Source organism: Salvelinus alpinus, chromosome 18, assembly GCF_045679555.1.
Source record: "Salvelinus alpinus chromosome 18, SLU_Salpinus.1, whole genome shotgun sequence".
Taxonomy (NCBI): Eukaryota; Metazoa; Chordata; class Actinopteri; order Salmoniformes; family Salmonidae; genus Salvelinus; species Salvelinus alpinus.
In genome coordinates, this window is record NC_092103.1 from 7,293,425 (window position 1) to 7,317,481 (window position 24,057).

General features: G+C 47.9%; 1 protein-coding gene across 3 annotated transcripts in view; it reads right to left on the bottom strand.

Moving 5' to 3' along the window:
* sh2d3ca (SH2 domain containing 3Ca) overlaps positions 1-24,057 on the bottom strand; it is an 83,476-nt gene that overhangs the window by 13,690 nt on the left and 45,729 nt on the right. The window contains exons 1-4 of one of the 3 annotated variants that reach the window (XM_071349898.1): positions 23,546-24,057; positions 5,430-5,558; positions 2,362-2,514; positions 782-1,059 (exon numbers count right to left, since the gene is read on the bottom strand). The exon at positions 23,546-24,057 is cut by the window's right edge and continues 6 nt beyond it. In XM_071349898.1, coding sequence (XP_071205999.1) covers positions 782-1,059; positions 2,362-2,514; positions 5,430-5,558; positions 23,546-23,620 — 635 coding nt within the window. In that variant the 5' untranslated portion in view covers positions 23,621-24,057. Of the gene's footprint in view, positions 1-781; positions 1,060-2,361; positions 2,515-5,429; positions 5,559-23,539 lie in introns of all 3 variants that reach the window. The other 2 variants (XM_071349897.1, XM_071349896.1) reach the window with 2 other exon arrangements.

The window sequence follows — 24,057 nt, forward strand, 5'->3', positions numbered from 1 at the left end:
AGGTGAAACACAGGTCAACCTTATCCTTGTCCCAGATCTGTTTGCACTGCACGGCCAATTCACATGGTCAATGTCATGTCATGTTTGGCATGACAATGACCATACGAGTTGACAAGACAGCACAAACAGATCTGTGACCAGGCTAAGCTTGACCTCTCAGCTTGACCTCTCAGCTTGACCTCGGGTTACTGTGCCGAGGAGGAGGAAACAGACAGTCGTGCATTATAAGGATGTGCAGACAGTTCAGTGTCAGAGTGACCGGTGTAGCAACTAGTTTAACATCGAGCCATATTGTACAGAGTCTAAAGTATGGCTCGGATCTAGCATGCTCTTCAGTGAATCAGAGGCAGGGGGTGAGAGTGAGAAGGGGTCAGTACTCTGTCATAACACCGCTGTTCTGACCCAAATGGGCTTACACACACCACCTGCACCCCATGACAGCAGCTTTCACTTCTGGCTTTGGTACCACTGGTACGGGTGTAGCTACTGGGACTGGTACTGGGAGAACTGGTGGTTCCCCTGGACTGATGGACTCCACATCACTGACCGCACAATGGGAATGAATGGGCAATGAAACATCTGTTTTAAAACGCTGAGACGCGCGCGCGCGCGCACACACACACACACACACACACACACACACACACACACACACACACACACACACACACACACACACACACACACACACACACACACACACACACACACACACACACTGAACAAGACTGTCGTAGAAGAAGAGAATATAATAATGATACTATATCAGTCCGTCTCTCACCTGTGAGGTATCAGCTTCTCTGTGGTCAGTCCGTCGTTCATGGTTACGCTCCGCCTCTTGATGTACGCTCCTCTCTGACTGGACGGTGAGTGGGCCAGGCTGTGCCTGCTATTGGCTAAGGCAAATGTGGCCTCCAGGTAGCGCAGGGGTAGGGTGCGTATGATTGGACAGTAGATCTGGGCTCCACTGGGCTGGGAGACAGGCCGCCGCCCGGCCACGTAGAACCTCACCAGTTCAGGTATGGAGTCGAAGCTGTCCTTCTCGAACAGGTACTGGACCTTAAGATAAAATAAGAAAGACTTAGTTGTCAAATCATTGCAACACAGTCACAAGGACAAAAAGACGACGATCAACAATACAAGTAGTCAAATCAGATAGCAGCATAAAACGTCAACAGTCAACAGTTCATATACAATAATCAATAGATCATAAAAATATGTAAATAGTTTATCCGTAGTCACCTTACGCACTAGACTTGTCATTAAATCTTTAAGGCCCGGTGCAGTCAAAAACTGGATTGTCCCATTGTTTTATACACTACCGGTCAAGAGTTTTAGAACACCTACTCATTCATGGGTTTTTCTTTATTTTTTACTATTTTCTACATTGTAAAATAATAGTGAAGACATCAAAACTATGAAATAACAGATATGGAATCATGTAGTAACCAAAAAAGTGTTAAACAAATCAAAATATATTTAATATTTCAGAATCTTCAAATAGCCATCCTTTGCCTTGATGACTTGTCAAAAAACAAAAGTCGTTGAGAAGTGCCTGACTGTTTATGAGCAGAAGAAGCCGCACCAGATTGCCTCAGTCTTGGATCCACGCTTTAAAACTGGCATGGTGCAATGCCACATCAGACATCAATGATCTGGACACAAGGTTCACCAGCACAGCATAGGATGTCCCACACAGTGAGCCATCACCACCAACAAAGTCGCTTGGACACACTGTTTGGTTGAATGGAACAACCAAAGAATAGAGAAATTGAGGATTACCTCATCACCCCATATCTTCCATCAAGCTGATCCTCTGAAAATCTGGAAGACACAGTCACACACGCCCAACACTGAGCAGAGTTGCTGCTGTGTACCTACATGTCCGAGCTGTGGAGCGGCTTTTCAGCATTGGGGGGTGTATCTTCAGAACAGATCGCTACTCAATGTCTGATAAGCTTTTTGAAACTCTGATGTTTAAAAAATATATATATAACATGGCATCTTGTCCTCTTTCATGAGACACCAATGTAAAGTATGGGCTGCATATTGTGATTTAAACAGTGAAATAAGACCTATATAATGGTAAACTGTTTGTTATTTCAAATAAAATTACTATGCAATTATTTTCAAATATTTATTAGAAATAACTGTCTTTCAAATACTTCCAATGATATGTATTTGAAGGAATTGTAAATACATGACAATACTTTTCAAATAGTATTTTCAAATGCATTTACATGTTCAACTACTTGTTTTTTCAAATACATTTGATTTAAAACTTGTTTTGAAATGTATTGAAAAGTCATTCAAATACCTGAAATAGTATTCGAACCCAGGTCTGCAAGTTACAATACATACCTTCGACTCAGTGCTGGACTTGACCAGGACCTTGGTGATCTTAAAATGCAGAACCTCGTGGTTCCAGCGGGTCGTTAGGACGTAGTCGCCCATGTTAATCAGCGAATCACGGATCAGGAAATCACCGTTCTGCAGGACTACAGTCTCCGATAGCTGGAGGTTGACAGAAAGGAATTAGGAGGGTTATTTCATAACATTGTTAAAGTTATTATAACATTGTTATAGTGACATTTTTAGAAGAAGGTTTGATCTACAGTTGAAATCGGAAGTTTACATACACCTTAGCCAAATACATTTAAACTCAGTTTATCACAATTAATGACATTTAATACAAGTAAAGATTCCCTGTCTTAGGTCAGTTAGGATCACCACTTCATTTTAAGAATGTGAAATGTCAGAACAATAGTAGAGAGAATGATTTATTTCAGCTTTTATTTCTTTCATCACATTCCCAGTGGGTCAGAAGTTCACATACACTCAATTAGCATTTGGTAGCATTGCCTTTAAATTGTTTAACGTTTCGGGTAGCCTTCCACAAGCATCCCACAATAAATTGGGTGAATTTTGGCCCATTCCTCCTGACAGAGCTGAGTCAGGTTTGTAGGCCTCCTTGCTCGCACACGCTTTTTCAGTTCTACCCACACATTTTCTGTAGGATTGAGGTCAGGGCTTTGTGATGGCCCCTCCAATACCTAGACTTTGTTGTCCTTAAGCCATTTTGCTACAACTTTGGATGTATGCTTGGGGTCATTGTCCATTTGGAAGACCCATTTGCGACCAAGCTTTAACTTCCTGACTGATGTTGCTTCAGATGTTGCCTCAATATATCTACATAATTTTCCATCCACATGATGCCATCTATTTTGTGAAGTGCATGTCACGTCTGCTCCCGCTCTTCCCTTCCCCTGGCGCCAGATTACCCTGCATCACGCACTCCTGCCATCCATCACCCACACATGCCTTCCCTCGTCACTCGCATCAGCGTAATTGGACTCACCTGGACTCACTTATCACATGTTCATTTCCTCCCCTTTATCTGTCTGTTCCCTCCTACTGCATTAATTTTTTTTTTTTTTTGTTGTTGTTCTTGACGCTGTTCCTGTCTCGTGTTATTTCAGTTATTTATTAAATGTTTACTCCCCGTACCTGCTTCGTCTCTCCAGCGTCAACTCATGTGACAGTGCACCAGTCCCTCCTGCAGCAAAGCACCCCCACAACATGATGCTGCCACACCCCCGTGCTTCACGGTTGGGATGGTGTTCTTCGGCTTGCAAGCCTCCCCCTTTTTCCTCCTAACATAACGATGGTCATTATGGCCAAACAGTTCTATTTTTGTTTCATCAGACCAGAGGACATTTCTCCCAAAAGTACGATCTTTGTCCCCATGTGCAGTTGCAAACCGTAGTCTGGCTTTTTTATGGCGGTTTTGGAGCAGTGGCTTCTTCCTTGCTGAGCGGCCTTTTAGGTTATGTCAATATAGGACTCGTTTTACTGTGGATATAGATACTTTTGTACCTGTTTCCTCCAGCATCTTCACAAGGTCATTTGCTGTTGTTCTGGGATTGATTTGCACTTTTCGCACCAAAGTACGTTCATCTCTAGGAGACAGAACGTGTCTCCTTCCTGAGCAGTATGTGTGGTCCCATGGTGTTTATACTTGCGTACTGTTATTTGTACAGATGAACGTGGTGTTTGGAAATTGCTCCCAAGGATGAACCAGACTTGTGGAGGTCTACAATTTTTTTTCTGAGGTCTTGGCTGATTTCTTTTGATTTTCCCATGATGTCAAGCAAAGATGCACAGTTTGAAGGTAGGCTTTGAAATACATCCACAGGAACACCTCCAATTGACTCAAATGATGTCAATTAGCCTATCAGAAGCTTCTAAAGCCATGAAATCATTTTCTGGAATTTTCCAAGCTGTTCAAAGGCACAGTCAACTTAGTGTATGTAAACTTCTGACCCACTGGAATTGTGATACAGTGAATTATAAGTGAAATAATCTGTCTGTGAACAACTGTTGGAAAAATGACTTGTGTCATGCACAAAGTAGATGTCCTAACCGACTTGCCAAAACTATAGTTTGTCAACAAGAAATTTGTGGAGTGGTTGAAAAACCGAGTTTAAATGACTCCAACCTAAGTGTATGTAAACTTCCGACTTCAACTGTACAACATTGTGCGACGCAGGTACCCATTATTATATACGCCTGAAAAGTACACAAAGTGGCTCGAAGTCAATGTTAAGCACACATCTAGTGTGGAAACATAGCTTACACAACTAAGATTTCCTGTGAGAACTGTTATGAAGAGGCATGCTATAATAGGGGACATAGTGAGGAATACACATTGTCGAAAGGTGAAATTCCATAGTAAAGCCTTTCTCCATATGGCCAGCAGGGAGCGCTGTTACTACAGGCCAGACCACCACCAGCAGCAGAGACAGACAGACACAGACAGGGGTGCTGCTGCTTGCGGCTGGCTGCGTGGGAGCCCATCACCATGGAGACAGTGCATTGTTTTAGCAGTGAGGGTGAGCCACGGGTTCCCCCTGTTCGGTCTGTTTACTCCAGTGTGAATGTAGCATTATGTTAATGTGCTGAAGCATCGCAGACGGAGGGAGGGAGGGAGACTCACAGATGGTTTTACTCACACTACAGAGAGAACGCGAGGGAGTAGTGCGGATGGGTGTCAGGAGGACTGTGGGGCCACATCGGGGTGTGTGTGTGTGTGTGTGTGTGTGTGTGTGTGTGTGTGTGTGTGTGTGTGTGTGTGTGTGTGTGTGTGTGTGTGTGTGTGTGTGTGTGTGTGTGTGTGTGTGTGTGTGTGTGTGTGTGTGAGGAACGTTTCACAAGTTCTGGATTTTGCCGTTTTCTCCTAAGACTAAGAGCATATGGAAGGCTGTTCATTACGTAAATGAACCAGTAAGAATGTCAATAAACACTACAGTGGAAGGTATAAGTTGGCAAAGAAATGCACGTATGGGACTTTTATTGTGCACGAAACATCACTAACGCAGAACACAACAGTACCCATGTCGATAACCACTCTTCTTTGTGTGTGTGTGTACCTCTCGAGGGATGTGTCCATGGTACCAGCCATGGCTCCTGATGTCGCTGCTGCAGAGTTTCAGCTCCTCTTCCAGCTCCTTGCGTAGTTTCTCTGGTGGAGACTCCAGCAGGTATTTCTCCTTGGAGAACTAGAGGGAACAGGAAACACACCCCTGTGAGACAGACGCTCACACCTCAGGCTAGCAGGACAGCAGTGATTCTGGTACTATTCAGTGATACTGGTACTATGCACGCACACACACACAGTACCCTGCAGTACATGGAATTCAACACTCATTGACCTGATTTCAAAGAGGGTCTGATTTCCCCCATTGTGAAACCTTTCTATATAAAACTCTTTCTTACGTGTGTGTGTGTGTGTGTGTGTGTGTGTGTGTGTGTGTGTGTGTGTGTGTGTGTGTGTGTGTGTGTGTGTGTGTGTGTGTGTGTGTGTGTGTGTGTGTGTGTGTGTAGGCTACAGTACTCTGCCTGTCTTTACCTTTCTGTTATATAGTAATCTATGACCTAACTTCCTCCATTCCTACGCACAGGAACACAGCACAGCATAACTCAAGCACCACAGTCCCGCCAACAACCATAGTTACACAATCAGAACGCAAGACTTTACAGTATTACACATTTCAACAGTACTGTTCTAAAGTTATGTTGAGACCACCGTGACGACAAAGACATTTACATTTGAGTCCAGATCTAAATGAGGAAATGTGCGGCCAGGAGGACAGAGAGAGGGACAGAGTGAGAGACGTAACTGAAAGAGAGAGACAGGGAGGACAGAGAGAGGGACAGAGTGAGAGAGGAACTGAAAGAGAGAGACAGGGAGTGGGAGGTGAGAGAGAGAGAGAAGGGGGGAAGAGAGAGAGTCAGAGAGCGAGAGAGAGAGAGAGAGAAGGTGGAAAGAGAGAGAGACAGTGAGAGACAGGGAGTGGGAGGTGAGAGAGAGAGAGAAGGGGGAAAGAGAAAGAGTCAGAGAGAGACAGAGAGCGAGAGAGAGAGAGAGAGAGAGAAGGTGGAAAGAGAGAGAGAGAGAGAGAGAGGGAGAGAGAGAGAGAGAGAGGGAGAGAGAAGGGGGAAAGAGAGAGAGAGGGAGAGAGAAGGGGGAAAGAGAGAGAGACAGTGAGAGACAGGGAGTGGGAGGTGAGAGAGAGAGAAGGGGGAAAGAGAGAGAGTCAGAGAGAGACAGAGAGCGAGAGAGAGAGGGAGAGAGAGAGAGAAGGGGGAAAGAGAGAGAGACAGTGAGAGACAGGGAGTGGGAGGTGGGAGAGGGAGAGAAGGGGGAAAGAGAGAGAGTGAGAGAGAGAGAGAGGGAGAGAGAGAGGGAGACAGAGAGCGAGAGAGAGAGAGAAGGGGGAAAGAGAGAGAGTCAGAGAGAGACAGAGAGCAAGAGAGAGAGAGAGAGAGAGAAGGGGGAAAGACAGAGAGTCAGAGAGAGACAGAGAGCGAGAGAGAGAGAGGGAGAGATGAGATAGAGAGCGAGAGAGAGAGAGGGAGAGATGAGATAGAGAGCGAGAGAGAGAGAGAGAGAGAAGGGGGAAAGAGAGAGAGTCAGAGAGAGACAGAGAGCGAGAGAGAGAGAGAGGGAGAGATGAGATAGAGAGAGAGAGAGAGAGAAGGGGGAAAGAGAGAGAGTCAGAGAGAGACAGAGAGTGAGAGAGAGAGAGAGAGAGGGAGAGATGAGATAGAGAGGAGTAAACACACTGACAGCATCTCTATACTACCAGCAGAGGCACAACCACCAAAACAAACAATAACAACACCGTCTCTATGGACACAGGGATGAGATGCTAAATGGAAAGATATGACGTTATCTGACACCCACTGGGAGTCAACACTATCGAAGTGCACTTCTACAGATGTAGGATCTTAATTTGATCACCCTTTTGTTACAGGGAATATTCCTGTAGTGTGTTTGAGTTTTAAAAAGGGTTCTAAAGTTTGCCATTTCCACTTTGAAATGTCAGACTTTATTTGCCCAAACGAAAAATTTATCAATCCCTACAAAAATGTCCATTAATTATATTCCACATAAATATTCACATTTCCTGTTGCTGCAGGATTATTTTCCTACTGTAGAAAATTAAGATCCTACATCTGTACTATACAAACAAGATTTTCGACTACAAGTGAGACTATCATTGAAAGTACTGTATCTCTTCGCGTGTGTGTGTGTGTGTGTGTCTGTCCGTCCATCCGTCGATCCATCCATCAGTGAAGCTGTCTATCTGTCTGTATGAGTGAGAGAAAGAGATGAGGGGGCTTCAGAAGGCAGACAATCAATACCATATCGCCCCGGGTCACTGTATGCTTCTGGTCTCTCCCCCCCCCCCCCCCCCCCGTTCTCTCCTCTTCTCTGAGATAAGTTGATTAAACCCCCACTTTCTACTTCACCTCCTCCTCCTGCTCTTCTCTTTCGCCTCTCCTCCTCTAGGGAAGGATGGAGGGATGGAGGGATGGAGGGGGCAGGAAAACCGCAGCAGTTTCCACTCAGATTAGATTTGACGTCACGTTTCTGAAGTGAAGTGGGCGTGAAGTGTGTGTCTGTGTGAAAGGGATACTGGGCCATCAAAGAGCAGCAGGGTCAAGTGTGGAGTTATTGCTTTTCCTCGTCTCCGTGGTGACCCAGGAGAGACTAGCCCTGCCGCTGCTGAGCTGACGGAACCTCCTGTAATTGGGTTTTACAGTAGACACACACTGTGTGTGTGTGTGTAGGTGAGTAGGTGGTGGGCAAATTGGAATAGCAGGGCTCTCTATGATATGACTGAGACCAGAGAGGGAGACAGACCGACTGACAAACCGAGAGCGACAGCGAGAAAGAGGGGCAGAAAGAGAGAACGAGTCAGAGGGACCAGGATGTGTGTGTGAGAGAGGACCAGCGGTTTTAAACTTTTTCTCTTCCGACTCCCAAAGAGGGGTGGTACACCCATCCATCCTCTGGCTGAGCCCCATGTTCTGTGGCCCAGTTACAGTGCTTCCCTGGTGGGTGGCCACACACTCCTTACTTTCCTGGAAAGCACAAACCCATAACTTTTTTGTTAATGCAACATTAGAGAGACACAGACAGACAGACCCAGGTGAGAGAAACAGCGAGAGAGAGAGAGAGAAGTAGAGAAAAGCCAGGTGACATTCATCGATACAGGGTGGGGAGAGAGAGAGTAATAGAGGAAGTACAATGGAGTATGAAAGACTATGCCATTCATCTAACCCCCCCCCCCCTACTGCAGCCTTGGTTGCTATGGAAACGTCTCATTGTGTGTGAATGGGCCAGGTGCCGGGCGACGTACAGTGAGTGCAGCATTCCTGGGTCCAACAGCACGCAGCTGGGAGTCTTGACACACACACACACACATACTTATACACACACACACCGTCCTCCTCATGTATATTAGATGTTAAACACAGCAGCTCATTCATCTCAATATTGAGCCAGAAAGCCATTAACTTTGGCTGGCTTACTGTAACACTCTGACCACACAGTAATATCTTATACCACTACGAATACATCACATAGAGAACAACAGACGACAGTGCATACCAACTTCATCATTCTTTTAAGTGCTCATTTTGTCTATGAACTGGAGGCACAGAGGTGTCAGGTTCATTGAAGAGACGGGATGGTTAGGACAGGGACAGACCACTGGGTCTTGGTTCTTTCCCCCCCAGCTGATTCTGGAGTAGGACATTAGGGGATATGGGGGTTGGGCTGGAGATGGGTGTGCGACGCAGGGCTAGGGACGGATGGAGATGGGGGTGCAGGTGGGAGATACGGGGGGTTAGCTGGGGATGGATGGGGGTGCAGGTGGGGGGGGGGGTTGGACTGTGTCCCTGCACTCCCTGATGTCATGAATAATAACACTGGATGATCCATCACCTCGTTTACCCAGACACCTACTACCCTCCCACTTCCTCACTGCTGACCAATCGAATCGCACCAACTAATGACATCCCCCACCCCCTCCAGCAGATCACCAAACCAGAGGTGGCATTACCATCAGTCAAACTCACAGACATTTCGACTGGATCCAAGATACATACAATCTACCAAATGCAATCTACTACCAAAAAAACAAACGCCATCTCTGGCCCAAATGGTACAATGCAAAGCAAGGAATAAGGGATGCACTGAAACAGACAAGAAGTGCTCTTAGATCTAAACCCATGATAGAATATAGAGCCTTTCTCTTTCAGCTTCCCCCTGCCCCTACCCCAGCCCAGTTGCTATGGTAGCAGCCTGAGATTGGGGGACCCCACCTCCTCCCCATCCGCTGGGCCAGAGCAGAGGTCCCTCTCTCTACCCTCTATCCCTCCCTCCCTCTTTCCATCTGCCCCCCTCTAAGGGGTTTAGGGGCCTGGATTACTGCTTAAAACCCTCCCATCCAACCCTGCCTCCCACCGTCTCAGCCTTATCCCATTATTTCACATGCTCCTGATCTTACCTGATCTCCTCTCTCTCCTCCTAGTCTCTTAGTCCTAACACTATCACTCTCCTTCCACGGACTCGCGCTACTCTGAGAAGCCATGTTGCAGTGTAAGGAATGTTAAAGGACATACAAGGCTTAAGTTAGACTGGCACAGACTGTAACCCAAAGTAAATCCCATAGCTTAAGGATAACCACCAAGCTCACCTGATTAATTTCTTCTGTATGTCCTTCACATACAGTAACTGCGTTATGTAGACGCTTAGCTAAGGAATCGCCGAGGAGCAACGTATCCCTCACCCGCCCTCATCCTCTCCCGCCAACCAGATATACATCTAGTATGTACATCTAGTACATTGTATGAATTCCATACTCCAGTCACTCTTCGGTCGACCCCTACTCCTCGTGGGTGTCTTGTCCTGCTGCGCCCCCTCTGTAGGGATCATCTCTGCAGGCTATAGTTTACATCCCCTCTGTAGGCTGATACATCTGTATGCTGGGGTCTGGAGGTGGGACTGATAACTGGGACCTCCACTGTCAACACTGACTCCACCACTACTACTGCCGGTATACACAGACACACACAGCTACTGCTTGCGACAGAGTGGCAAAATCCTCATTCCTTTCCTCTGTCATGCCCTGTCTAACCCCCCTTAGGGCTGCTCAGTGCTGGCTCTCTCTCTCTCACACACACACACACACACACACACACACACACACACACACACACACACACACACACACACACACACACACACACACACACACACACACACACACACACACACACACACACACACACACACACACACACACACACACACACACACACACACACACACACACACACACACACACACACACACACACACACACACACACTCCCCTCCAGAGCTTGTCACTCAGCATGGTCTCAGTGCCTCTACCCCCACACTGACTGACAGCTGGGCCACAGGATATGACACGCTCCTGGACTCCCACTGTGGAACATCCATCTATTCTCTTTTGCTCTCTCTTCCAAACTATTTCCCTCTCTCCATCTCCCTCCCCCTCCCTCTCTCTCTTTCTCTGTCTGTCTGTTCGTCTCTTTCTCCCCCCCCCTTTTCTCTATCTCTTCAAAGCTTTCTTCCTCCTACTCTCTGGTTCCTTAATGACAGTTGATTAAGATACTGCACATGATGGGTGTGATTTATGATGATAAGGAAAAGACAATATGAACTGAGTGGGTGAGAATGAGATGGTGTGGCTGATATGTGTAGAGTGTCTGTGTGTGTCTCCCACCCCACTATCACACACACACAAAGTGAGAGAGATACAGAGATGCACTCAGCTCTAATGATTTCTGACTGCAAGTATGTCTCTGAGCTGATTCTCTTCCCCCTGACTCTCAGCCTCTGTTTTTACGGTTAAACACACCTGTAGGGTAGCAGAGTATGTTCAGAAGTAAGCACACACACACACACACACACACACACACACACACACACACACACACACACACACACACACACACACACACACACACACACACACACACACACACACACACACACACACACACACACACACACACACACACACACACACACACACACACACACACACACACAACCCCCATCCCCCAAAAGAATGCCTCTGGATGGCCACAACATGCTTCCAGGCTGCTTCCCTCCTGCATCTGGAAACATATTGGTATAGAAAATAGGTCATCTCTAACTCACTCTTTGTGTGTGCGTGCGTGTGCGTGCGTGCGTGTGCGCGTGCGTCCATGCTAGACAGCCTTGTGACCCTACCAAAGGGAACAGGTCCTTTTTTGCGTTTAGATAAACTCATCACAGAGCCAGTCCTGTCAGGGGGAATCAGCCTCTACTCTGCAGCCTCCACCCACCCCACAGTGGGGGTCACTTTGTGTTCCCTCCACTGACCCCCCCTACCATCCTTTCACTGGCCCTGGGGGGGCTGCTGGCTGGGGAAAGGCCAGGATTGGAAGATTGGGGGCTGCTGGATGAGACTGAGGCAAGGCCACAGTGGGGTCAGGGGCTGGGGAAAGAACAGGGAGGGGCTTGGGGTTTTGGGACTGGGGACTGGAGGCTCCATCAGGGCATGACTACCCAATTAGGAGAGGACAGCTGAGAGGTTTGACAAAACGCAAGGCTAGAGGTCTCACGCAACACATCTACCATCATCAACCAAGCCCTTTCCTCCCTCCTCCCTATCCGTCTCAGGAGACCCAGCAGGACCACACCGTCTACCATCATCAACCAGCACCTACCACCAACCTACTGCTTCCTTCCTTCCTTCCCTAGCCTACTCAGCAGGGCCACACCTGGGAGATACTGCCTTGGTAACCCCTCCCCCTCTATGGTGGCTCCCTCCCTCCCTCCCTCCTTGAAGCTGGTGGAGAGGAGACTGAAAGGGTTCATGTGCACTGTCGCGCCGGGCTGGGCCTTGCCGGGCTGGGCCTTGCCGGGCTGGGCCTTGCCGGGCTGGGCCTTGCCGGGCTGGGCCTTGCCGGGCTGGGCCTTGCCGGGCTGGGTCTTGCCGGGCTGGGGACGATCCTGCAATGTGCACTGGGGTGAACTGAAGGGGAAAACATAGCTGGGTGTGGCCAACGCTTTCCTCTGATCTGCTACCCCATGGTCTGGGTCTCCACTAACCAATAACAGTAGACGACATACATGCACAGTCATCCTTGACTCATAACACTACCGTCCGAGGTACAGCTCTCTCCACGGCACGACAACACTACCTAATAAGACTTCCCCGGCCCTCCATTTACCAACAACATATCTCAACTACCCGACTTCTCTGTAGCACTGAGATAACACGGCCTCATCTCCTCTACCCAAAACCTTGCTTTGTCACTGCGCGGCCTCCAGCCCCAGCAACAGCCTCCGGTCCACCTCCTCAGTACAGACAGGCAGTGAGTAATCTGCCAGGAATGGCTAGGATGGAGGGAGGGATAGAGGGAGGGCGAATGAAAGGGCACTTGTCTCACTTACCTGCTTCTGCTCTCTCTATTTCACTGCCTTCTTCATCCTCCTCTCTCTCCCCTCCTCTACTTTCCTTCATCCTCCTCTCTTTCTCCACCTGTCTCGCTATCGCCTCCCTCCCCCATCTATCTTTCCCACCTGCTCCCTGCCTGTCAGCGTGTGTGCTCTGTGTAGCAGCCTGTATCAGAGTGTGTGTGTGTGTGTGTGTGTGTGTGAGTGAGTGTGTGTCAGTGTGTGTGTTTGGTCCAGCAGTGAGACTGGTCGGCCCATTACACTGACAAGAACAGGAGCAACACACTGACGACTGGGCTCCGGGGAGAGAAAGGGAGGAGAAAAGGAGAAGGGGAGGAGGACGAGGAGGACGAGGAGGAGGAGAGCGAACAGGCTTACAGGGATACGGGTGGATAATCTACACACTAGAGAATGAGAAAATTGGCCGGATTAAACCCTGCATGGCTGTCGGCTGAATTTCATTGTTCAGGTCATATGAGGTTCCCAAAAACCCACAAACCCCCTCTGACTGGGATTTATTCTATTTTTCCTATTAAGAAAGATTCCCGGTTCACAAATTGGTATGGATTAATTTTGTTTACAGACATATCGACCACAGAAATTATATAACACTCTGTTGGGTGATACCATAACCTGCCCGTCTGTGTGAGATGAATATCAAAATAAATGGAGTAGTCAGGAATAGACCGTGCTTTAGCCCCTCTCCTCACACACAGAAAAACACACACACACTGAAAGAATGGCCCATTAATGGGCAGTTTAAAGGCTCTCAAGGGTCAGGGGTCAGGGCCCTGATGGATTGTGGGTCTTGGTGCCTCATCAATACTAACCTGCTACTGCTCCTCTAGCCCAGCGGTGTCAGTGTGTGGGACGTTTTGTGTGTGTGTGTGTGTGTGTGTGTCGGCTGGGAGCCAGAGGCCAAGGCCAGAGGCTATCTGTTACCACGGTGACAAGCGGTAATGTGTTAAGCCGAGGCCATGGGATCTTTTTGTTGTTCTTTATAAATGGAGGCCTTTACACTGTCAGATAAACCACAAGTCCCACGATGCTCCTCTCTCTCCCCACCACCCCAAGGCAGGAGAGGAGGAAGCAGCAGGAGGAAAGAGTCAAGCGGAGCAGAAAGTGTGTGTGTGTGTGTGTGTGTGTGTGTGTGTGTGTGTGTGTGTGTGTGTGTGTGTGTGTGTGTGTGTGTGTGTGTGTGTGTGTGTGTGTGTGTGTGTGTGTGTGTGTGTGTGTGTGTGTGTGTGTGTGTGTGTGTGTAATGGAGAAATACAGAGATGCTGCATCCCTTCCATTGATTAATCAATAAACGCCAGGCCTGAATTAATTGTTGCTGCCTAAAAGACACAGCGGGCTGGAATTATGAAGACGTAGAAAGCCAATAAAAGAGATTTCATCTCCCCCCAAAAACAGAGACTTATGTCCCTGATGAGGAGTCAGGAACACACGAGGGATCTGACAGACAGAGGCCGAGCAGATGAGACCAGACATTGACTGAACTGACTCCCTTTGATGCTACAGCCAGGCAGACACCAGATCGCTTTCCGTTTTAAACTCAACCCCTTTGTCACCGCCTTCCATAGCGTTTATGACCACGACAAAGGAGTTGGCTAGCCTGGAATCCAAACTGAACCGTTTCATGGCGAAGCAAAGGGGCTGGCTAGAGACAAATCTGCCTACCACACTATCAGTCCATCATGGGTTCGTACACTTTTTCAGCTTGAAACCCAAATGAGAAATTGACCATCCTCCTGTGACCCAAATCATCCTTTAATGACTCAAATTAAGTTGAAATAGTGTGTATTATAGATGTATTCTCATAACTCGCAACCCATCTCTCACATGCCCAGGGCCAACATTGGGTCCCGACCCATAGTTTAAGAAACCCTGGTCTAACTTGCTGTATCATTCAATTCAGGGAGACATTTTTTTTTATTTTTTTTATCTCTAGAGACTCCCTGGTGAAATTAAGGATAAATAGATTGCGAAACACAGATTGAAGGATTGTTTCTGATTCAGACACCGAATGAATGGCTTTACTCTGATGGTCAGTAATATATCCTGCCCCCATCCCCATCCCATCATTCAGAGGAAATTGATGAGAGCATCGTAACAGCATCTCATCCCTCTAAATGACTGACCACTCCCAATCCCTATCCCAGCCACTGGCTTCAGGCCTGAGGGAAAGGATGGACAAGAGAGAGGAGGAAGGAGAGGAGGGAAAAGAGGGAGAGGAGGGAAAGGAAGCGAGAACGGAGGGACGGGCCTGTCACATCAATCATCATCCATCACATCAAACCACAACAACGGAAAACAGCAGCACGTCTATTGTTGCTAGTACATTAGTCTCGATGTACCACAACAAAGACAATAGCAGATACAAAGCAATATGACTTAATATAGGGAGCCCCTGACAGCCTTATTATTTGTAGCTTTGGCTGTAAGTGTTGCTATTTGCTATAGTTTTAATAGCTGATCGTCACACCCTTTCTGCTTTTATTTTCAGTTGTGCTTTAATGCTTTTGGTGTGGCCAAGGGCCTTTGTGGGTCGACGGTGTAACCGCCCTCCAGTGCATATAAAAGGCAAACGTTGGAAAAGATCTCCTGTGTGTGTGTGTATACATGCTGATGAGCACACAGGAAGAGACAGGCAAGCACATGCACAACACAACACACAGACACACACGCCAGTCGAATCGATACCTGGACACACCCTGCGGTGGGACGTTTTGCTTTGTGAGGGCGAAAAGAGGAAAAGCATCAATGCCGCTGACTGGCCGCGGTCTGCCCGGAGTCGACAGTCAGACACTGACACCCAACGCTATACAGTCCTCGGTCTGTCAGTACACAAACACAGGGTGACCTATTGACGGGCTTGACGCTCTGCACACAAACACACAGACCAGGGTCATAGGAGAGACGGGGAGGAGAGGGAGAGGGAGAGAGAGAACGGGGTGGGGTGGGGGGGGTGGGGGGGGGGGTTGCAGAGAGGGAGGAAAGTCGGGTGAGGGGGAGGAGAGAGAGAGAGAGACGTCGGCAGGTAGCCTAGTGGTTAGAGCGTTGGGCCAGTAACCGAAAGGTTGCTGTATCGAATCCCCGAGCTGACAAGGTAAAAATCTGTTGTTCTGCCCCTGAACAAGGCAGTTAAAACACTGTTCCCCGGTAGGCCGTTATTGTAAATAAGAATTTGTTCTTAACTGACTTGCCTAGTTTAATAAAAAAAAATATAAAAGATGTCATCCCTATATGATACATATAAAATAAACAGATTAGAGAAAGGGGAGTCCATGCAGAAGCCAAGTCCTCACGTACACACGGCCTCTCCTCCCCATGTCCACTACTCCTCTGCTGATAATGATATGGTAATGAGGCAGCGTTTGATCTGATAGGTGGACTGGTGATGCATATAAATCAGGGATGTGAATTAGCCAGGCCCTCTGATGGGCCGAGTACACGCACAGCCCTGTCTGGCCGTGATAGAACCATGTCTTGCCCGATAAAGAACATAGAGTGTGGGGGTTCTTGCCATCTACTGTTCTTCAGAATTCTAAAAGGTTCTTGAAATGTATGGGAGCCTGCAGATGTGTCCCTTTCACTATGTTAACTAGTGTTGATTTTTCAGTGTACCATTTCTAGCGTTGATTCGAGAGTTAAATTAACACAGTGGTGTAAAAGAACCCCAGTGTTGGCATTAATAACGCCCATCATTATCATAATTCCCAGCATGCTCTATTGCAAGTTGATTTTAAGAATTGTTTTGTTTCAATATCTCTGTTTCTGCATGTATACTACTCAAATATAAATGACATACATTTTCCTAAACCAATCCAATCTGTTACTTGGACTTATTGCACCAGTTACTGAAATGGTTGTTCCAGTTTAGATATTTAAGGTAGTCTCATATCTTAGTCTTCCCAAAATTCCAAACATTGGATATCCCCACTCTGGCTGGATTCCAATAGGAATTACACATCACTTTGCTAGCCAGCATAATGTGGTTTGCAGGCCTGATGTGGCCTGTAAACCAAGAGTTTCAGGCCACTGTATTATGGTAAAACTACGCCTTCAAAAGGAGGCCTTATGAAATATGTATTGTGTTGTCTCAAATAATTACATTTAAATGACAACATATTCACTTAAGATCTCACTTGGTGAAGGCCACAGGACTGAAAATGAATGAATGCAAGAACCATGTCTGTGTCACTAGCAAACACAGTCACGGAGGGTACTAGTAACTTTCAAATTCACTTGAAAGTCACCAAGGATATGCAATATGAATATGCAAATAAGGCTTGAAACTCTACAGCAGGGATATCGAATTCTGGTCCTGGAGGGCCGAAACTTGTCTGGTTTTGCATTTTAAAGGTGCTTCAGAGACCCTAAAATGGTTCCACTATGGGATCGCTCTCACAAACCTTATTTGGTTCCAACTTGCACCTTTTATTTTGAAGAGTGCACACAGAAATACCTCTGAGCCTTATAGCCTGTTTGAAATCGGGGCCCTGCTATCTCCCGTTTGCACTGTCAGTACAATATTCTCGAATTTCTCTCCGTCCTTCCCTCTCCCCTTGTCCCAACTGATCATCGTTGGAGCTGCAGCAAGCAGCAAGCCCCAGAGCTGCGATGCTATTGGCTAGAGATGATGTCATTGTTTCCAGGAGGCAAGGTAGCGCTGAGTGCTATTGGCTGGCAGGGAGGAAAGGCTAGACAGTACGGGAGCGCTGAGGTATCACTTTCATTCATACAGAGCAGAGAGAGTGAGCAGAGCTCTGTGTGCCCGCTGCCACACATCTCACACACACACACAGACAGACACACTCACTCACACACACACATTACGGTACAGCTCTTGCACAGTGTCTGAGGGCGGGGCGGGGCAAAGCTTTGATGGACAGCTAGTAACCCCTCAGTTACCTCAGACACAGAGGGCCATTTAAATTGACAGACTGAGATAGGAGCATCAGTACTGTACCAATACTAAACACACACACACACACACACACACACACACACACACACACACACACACACACACACACACACACACACACACACACACACACACACACACACACACACACACACACACACACACACACACACACACACACACACACACACACTCTCTTTCTTCCCCACAGACAGTATAATCATTGATGGGGGTAGGGATAGAGGGATAGGGGAGGTGGGTGTTGTCCTTGGGTATGTGTACTAGGCTGTCACCATGGTGATGTTCAGATGGAGCCCTTCTTGCTGGCTTGAACTCGCGCTGTTGGAGAGGAGGGAGGAGGGGAGGGCCTTCCAAAAACACAACACACATCCCTTAAGATCAGCAATGCCCTTGCATGTCCGGACTCTCATAGCACACCGAAAGCAGCCTAAAATATGTGTGTGTGTGTGTACACTCCCGGGGGGAAACACTAGCCCTGCCTGCACACGATCGACGTGTTATTCCGAGAGACACTCATGGGAAATTAGCCTGTGATACCCTGCTGTGGTGTCACCCTTACCCGCCTTCATTCTTCCCTCTCTCACCCCCCTTCCTCACCTTCCTCTGTCCATTTTTCCATCCAGGGAACTATGTCATAGTTTTCTGCAAGTTGCTGTTGTCTAAGCTCCGATGAGATGCATACACACTGTATCTAAAGAGAGAGGGACAATCATCCCTCCATCTCTCTATCTCTCTGTTGAGACTGCTATGTGGCCGTCTCTTCATCTTTTCAGGAGCATGAGGGGATATCCCCCCCCCCCACGATGGTGTTGCCTATGGCACAGCTCATGAAGATGCATGGGGGGGGGGGGGGTTTGTGTGTGTGTGTGTACCAGCAGCATCAGCGTCTGCTGTTCAGTCACACTAAATTAGTCCTAAACGTTCAGAGTCAGCTCAACACTTCAGCAGAGCATACTGTTGCCTCTCTGAACGCTGAAAAGCATCTAATCAGGGTAATTCTCTCCGTGTGTGTGTTCCCTCTGAACACGATCTAATCAAGGATAGTCTAATTCTTAGTCTAATCTAAATTGAAACACATTCAAAGCTTTTCAATTGAATTGTTTCATCTTTAGAGAATGTCTAACGAAATGTTATTCATTAATCCCTAACGTGTCTTTATGTTAGATTCGATTACTTTAATCGTTTGGGTATCATCAACATTTTCATCTTTCGTCTCGTCTTTTTCAAAAATGAAATTGAATCCGTCACAGAAACGGTTGTTTAAACGTTTTCTGACTTCATTTTTGAAAATGGTTCTACCAGTTTTATTTCGACGTTATCAGTAACCGTGTGTGAGAAACATAATTCTCCATCTCCTGTGTCTTCTCTTCCACCATGATCAAACATATTGTCTGCTGCTGTGGAGCTATTCTCTGTCCTAGGCTGCAAATCACCTAGTTGCACTTTAATTGCCTGGGGTCCTTTCATAAAGTAAACTGAAACATTAAGAAATCCACCGGGACTCTGGTACCCAGTAACTCACAAAGACCTTTTTGGGGCCATCGCTAGAAGAGGATTTATTTCTGGTATAAATGTCAGTGAGGGAGATAGATTCCAGAGAACCTACAGCGTAATGGGAGACCTAGTTTACTCGTGCCTTCTGTTCAACCTTTACCTATCCCACTGATGTCAGAAGACGTCTTTCACAAGGGAGACCTGGAGTCCCGTCGTGCCATAAATAAACAATGCTAGTCTGAGGAGTACTGTGACCATGTTACCACAACCTCCCCTGGCTGACCCACTAATCCTCACACCCATTTTATTATTACTAGTGCCTTAAACCTCAGCATGGGCCCGACATCTGTAGTTGACGTACTGCTACAGCCAAAACCTTCTAAAGCCGCGTACAGTGCTAGTTTGAATGCAAACGGTACTCCGAAGAGGTACAAAAACGGTTAAGAAGCACAGGGCTGAAGCACGTCGAGAGCTGTGACCGCTAGGTTACCATAACCGTCCCTACCCTCGGCCCACTTATCCTCAGGCCTCTGCTCTCACCAGAGCGGCTCAAGTAAGAGTGGTTCAGTCATATCTGGCCAGGCTGAACTCTGGCCTCCTGCTGGCGACCCCGAAACCTCTGACCCCCGGGGTCAAAGGTCAAGTGGACACACAATAGAAACCCCTCCGCTGACCCCGCCTGCCTAAATCCTCACTCCAGATTCCCTCCCTCTCTAACCCCATCAGAAACACACAGGATCAGAAGTCCACTGTCATCCATAACAGCAAACGGTCCACCACGTCAACAATGAAATGATGTTTATCAATGTTCAGTAATTAGGAATTTAACAAGATATAGACCTACTGGTAGATGAATAGCTTGTGAGGCAGTGAGTTGGAGAGCGGGGGTTGGGGGGTGTACAGAGCAGGTGGGGGTAGAAGTAAGTTCCAGACCAGGTCTGTGATCTCAGCAGTGCTGTGCTGCTCTGCTCCCTAAAAGAGCCACACACACAAAGACTTCTGAGGGGGAACCATGCAGGCACCATCAGGGGTCCTTTAGATCTCTCTGTATGGCACATACATACACGGATGCATGCAACAACCTCCAATCCCTTTATGTAGCACCTGGATCTGAGACACGCGCGCACACACACACACACACACACACACACACACACACACACACACACACACACACACACACACACACACACACACACACACACACACACACACACACACACACACACACACACACACACACACACACACACACACACACACACACACACACACACACACACAGTCTCTCTGGAGTGGAGCAGTTAGTGTGGGTAGCAGTAGTGTGATTGAGGTGAGTCCGTCTGTCAACACATTCACACCTCCACAACTCTACCTGGTACAGTGGTAGATGTCCCTGTTCCAGCTGTATCCAGCACACCTTTTTCATTTAAAAATGTTCACCAGTCAGTGCCTCAGCCCTTCTTATACCGCACACACGCACACGCACGCACACACGCACACGCGCTCTCCTGTTCGCTATGTCCTCCAAAATGCCATCTGCAACCACCCTCCCACTGGTTCGTTGTAGTACAGTCCAGGGTGACACCCTCCTCAGCTCCTCTAAACCCCTACTAAATACTCACAGATGGATCGGTCCATTATATCTTTGGATCAGAAGGTTCCCGTGGGATACATTTCAGGTACTATCGAATGGCACTTAAACACGCAATCCGCATCCTACGTTCTGACACGAAAGCTTGAGAAGAGCCAACTATAAGAAACTGAAACTGGAGGTTTTTGAACTGACAAAGGACAGATTGGCTAATTGGGAGAAAGGTGAGAACCAGTGAGTGGGAGCAGCTACAGACCCTAATCCTGACCCGGGGCTATGGATCTGTGGGAGTGTCTCTGCTCTGCTCACTCTTCAGATCCCAGCACCCCTACCATTCCTCACCATTCCTCAGTCTCTAGTCATGTGTAACCCCTTGTGCTCCACTGTCTACCCTCTTCGCTGTATCCAGCTACAACTCCAAGCAGTTAGCCTGGGTAACAGTCTGTTTATGCACTCTTTTGTGGAATTCTCACGACAAGAGAGTAGATACAGACTGGCACCCAGGTTACAATGCACTGGCATAGGGGTTTTGGGGAAAAGGCACTCATGGTTAGGACTCCGAGCAACAGAAAGAAAAAGCAAGCTAAGCGTGTCTCATTACTAGCGAAAACATCCCAGTGTAATTAGCTTCCTCTCTCGGTAACAGGCTGATTTTCTCTTGAACTTTAGCAGTTAAACAGCCGCTTAGCCCCTCGCTGTCCCGGGGGGAGTGACAGGCGGGCGAGGCGAGGCCAGGCGGGCGCTGCAAAGAGGATTTGCTGTGAAAAGGATTCGGAGGAGGAGAGGAGCGCCGAGACGAGACACGAGAAGAGTGGAGCAGGGGGGGATTACACAGAGGGTCGCATATTACAATACTCCGGCATGCCAAATCGGCTGCGGGCGGCGCGGGGCTGATGCTACCTAACGTCGCTAACGCAAAACGTTTCAGTACCAGCTACGGCTTCTGCTACGCGTGTCAGACGGGTGGGGTTGAACATGGTTAACCGACTACGCGGAGGTTGAAAGAGCCCCCGAGGTAACTGGTGGTACGGGGCCCTGGGATAATCGGTGGCTGTGGTGGCCCCTAGAGCTCCCGTCACGATTGAAGGCAGCGGAGGCTACAGTGTCACTTGAATTCAGGGGACATGTTTGATACCGTTCATTCCTTTGAGCCGGTCCTCCAATTTAAAGTGACACCAGCCTCCACTGGTTGGGAGCCGTGGTGCCAGGCCATGGGCTCTGGGGTTGACAGAGAGGCTGGCAAAGCCACAGAGTGTATCGCAGCTGGGTCACTCTGGAGATAAACTGTGGCTACGCTGCCTGGATGGTTGGAGTTAGCCTGGCTGGCAGACACAGAAAGGGGGGATTAAAATCAAGAGAAAACAAACTGCACGGAGAGGGGAGAGAGGGGCAGATGGGGTTCAAGCGCTGATCTGCGAACAAACAGGGCTGTAACATCACAATGTCCCAGTTAGAGACCGACTGGGACAGCAGTGGTCTTAATTACAGACACAATGGTAGCACTGCCAGCATGCACTCCCATAGACCATACGAACAGTAGTAATCTCTCTGCTGGGAGTTTAAAGCACGATATCAGCTGGAAATTGAAAACAAGCTAATGGTTGAACTGAAGTGTTGGAAGCCTGCTATTTTGTTCCCTGGCCCGGGGCACTGAAACGAACCTCAATCAGATTTTTATTTTTGAGAATGTAGTGGTTGAAATGTTCCAGCATCGCCCTGGAGTCGAGGCTCTTTTCAACTCGAACTGTCACTGACAGACAGTGTCTCAGCATTTCTTCCTGTCCTGGTGCTGGTCTGAGATCAGGTGATGTAAACAGGACACACAGGTCAACAGACGGAGGATGTTACCAGACCATCTATCAGACTCAAGTGGCTGGGGCTGGTGGCCTAACTACAAATACTCAAATTAGCCCCTTCACTGAACATACTCCCATTTTCTGCACCAAAGTAACACACACGTACACACGTCAGGGTCATGTTTTATTTCAAAGCCACCACTCTGCTGTAAATCCTGTTACTAAACTCTAAATACTGCCACAGAGACTCTCCAACAGACAAGGAACAGTTGAGAGAGTATACTGATAAGAGATGAAAAACAAAATACAGAACAGTGAGTAGCAACATATTACAGTGAGGTCTCATACTATCATCTACTAAAGCTTTCAATAACAATACACTACATTGAGGTTTCGTACTATCAGATCCAAAAGGCATGACTTTCAGTGGTGAGCGAATGTAATTTGCCTCCCTGCTATTCTCTCTCTGTTACAATAGAAGATCTGACCACAACGTGCCAACAGCACACCCTTAGGTCATCTGTCAGGAATCAGCCATGCTCATGTTTCTCCGGCTTCTAAATTAGACAAGCACAAGTAGATATTCCTGCCCGTATCGTATCTATGATATCACCAGTTAGCTGCTGGCCAAAACAGGAATGAACACACTCAAACACAACCATTACACACTCTCATGCACTCTCACGCGCAAAGACAAAACCGCTAACAGAAATTGTCCAAAAATTCACGAGCCAATATACAGATTCTGTTCAAACCCAAAACTCTCCAACAAAAACACTTTTTCTTTGAATCACAACCTCTCTCGCTTTCATTTCTCAAACAAAAACCTACACAAACACACACACACACACCCTCACCTGCACCTGCATGAAGGAGCCTCTGTAGAAACAGCAGGCGGCTGCCGACAGGGCACTCCATAGGCTACAGCGTTCAGTCATGATTCCTCTCCTCACGGCTCAGCTCACGGCTGTACCCCACCCCGAGGACCCCAGCACCAGCTCTCCTCTCCTCTGTCACTGTCCCAAAGCAGGCAGGCAGCGCTCCTCTCCTCGCTAGCAGCCCCGGCCCCAGCAGCGGCTCATCTCACTCAAAACCGTGTGGCTGCTACGCTACTAACGCTAGCTAACACTACAGTTGCTACTGCTGCTGGTACTGCTGGTCAGGACTCCAGCTCCTCGCACTCTGCTGCTACTGACATCTCTCTCTCTCTCTCTCTCTCTCAGCTACGCACAGGCTCTTTCTCGTACTGCTTCTCTCTCTCGCTCACACTCTGGCTGTGCTTCACGAGCCCTCGCAGGGATTACCTCATCCCTTTCTGATGAAAGGAGTGGGTGGGGGAGGGTGGAAAGGAGGGAGGGATAGGGAGGAGGAGGGA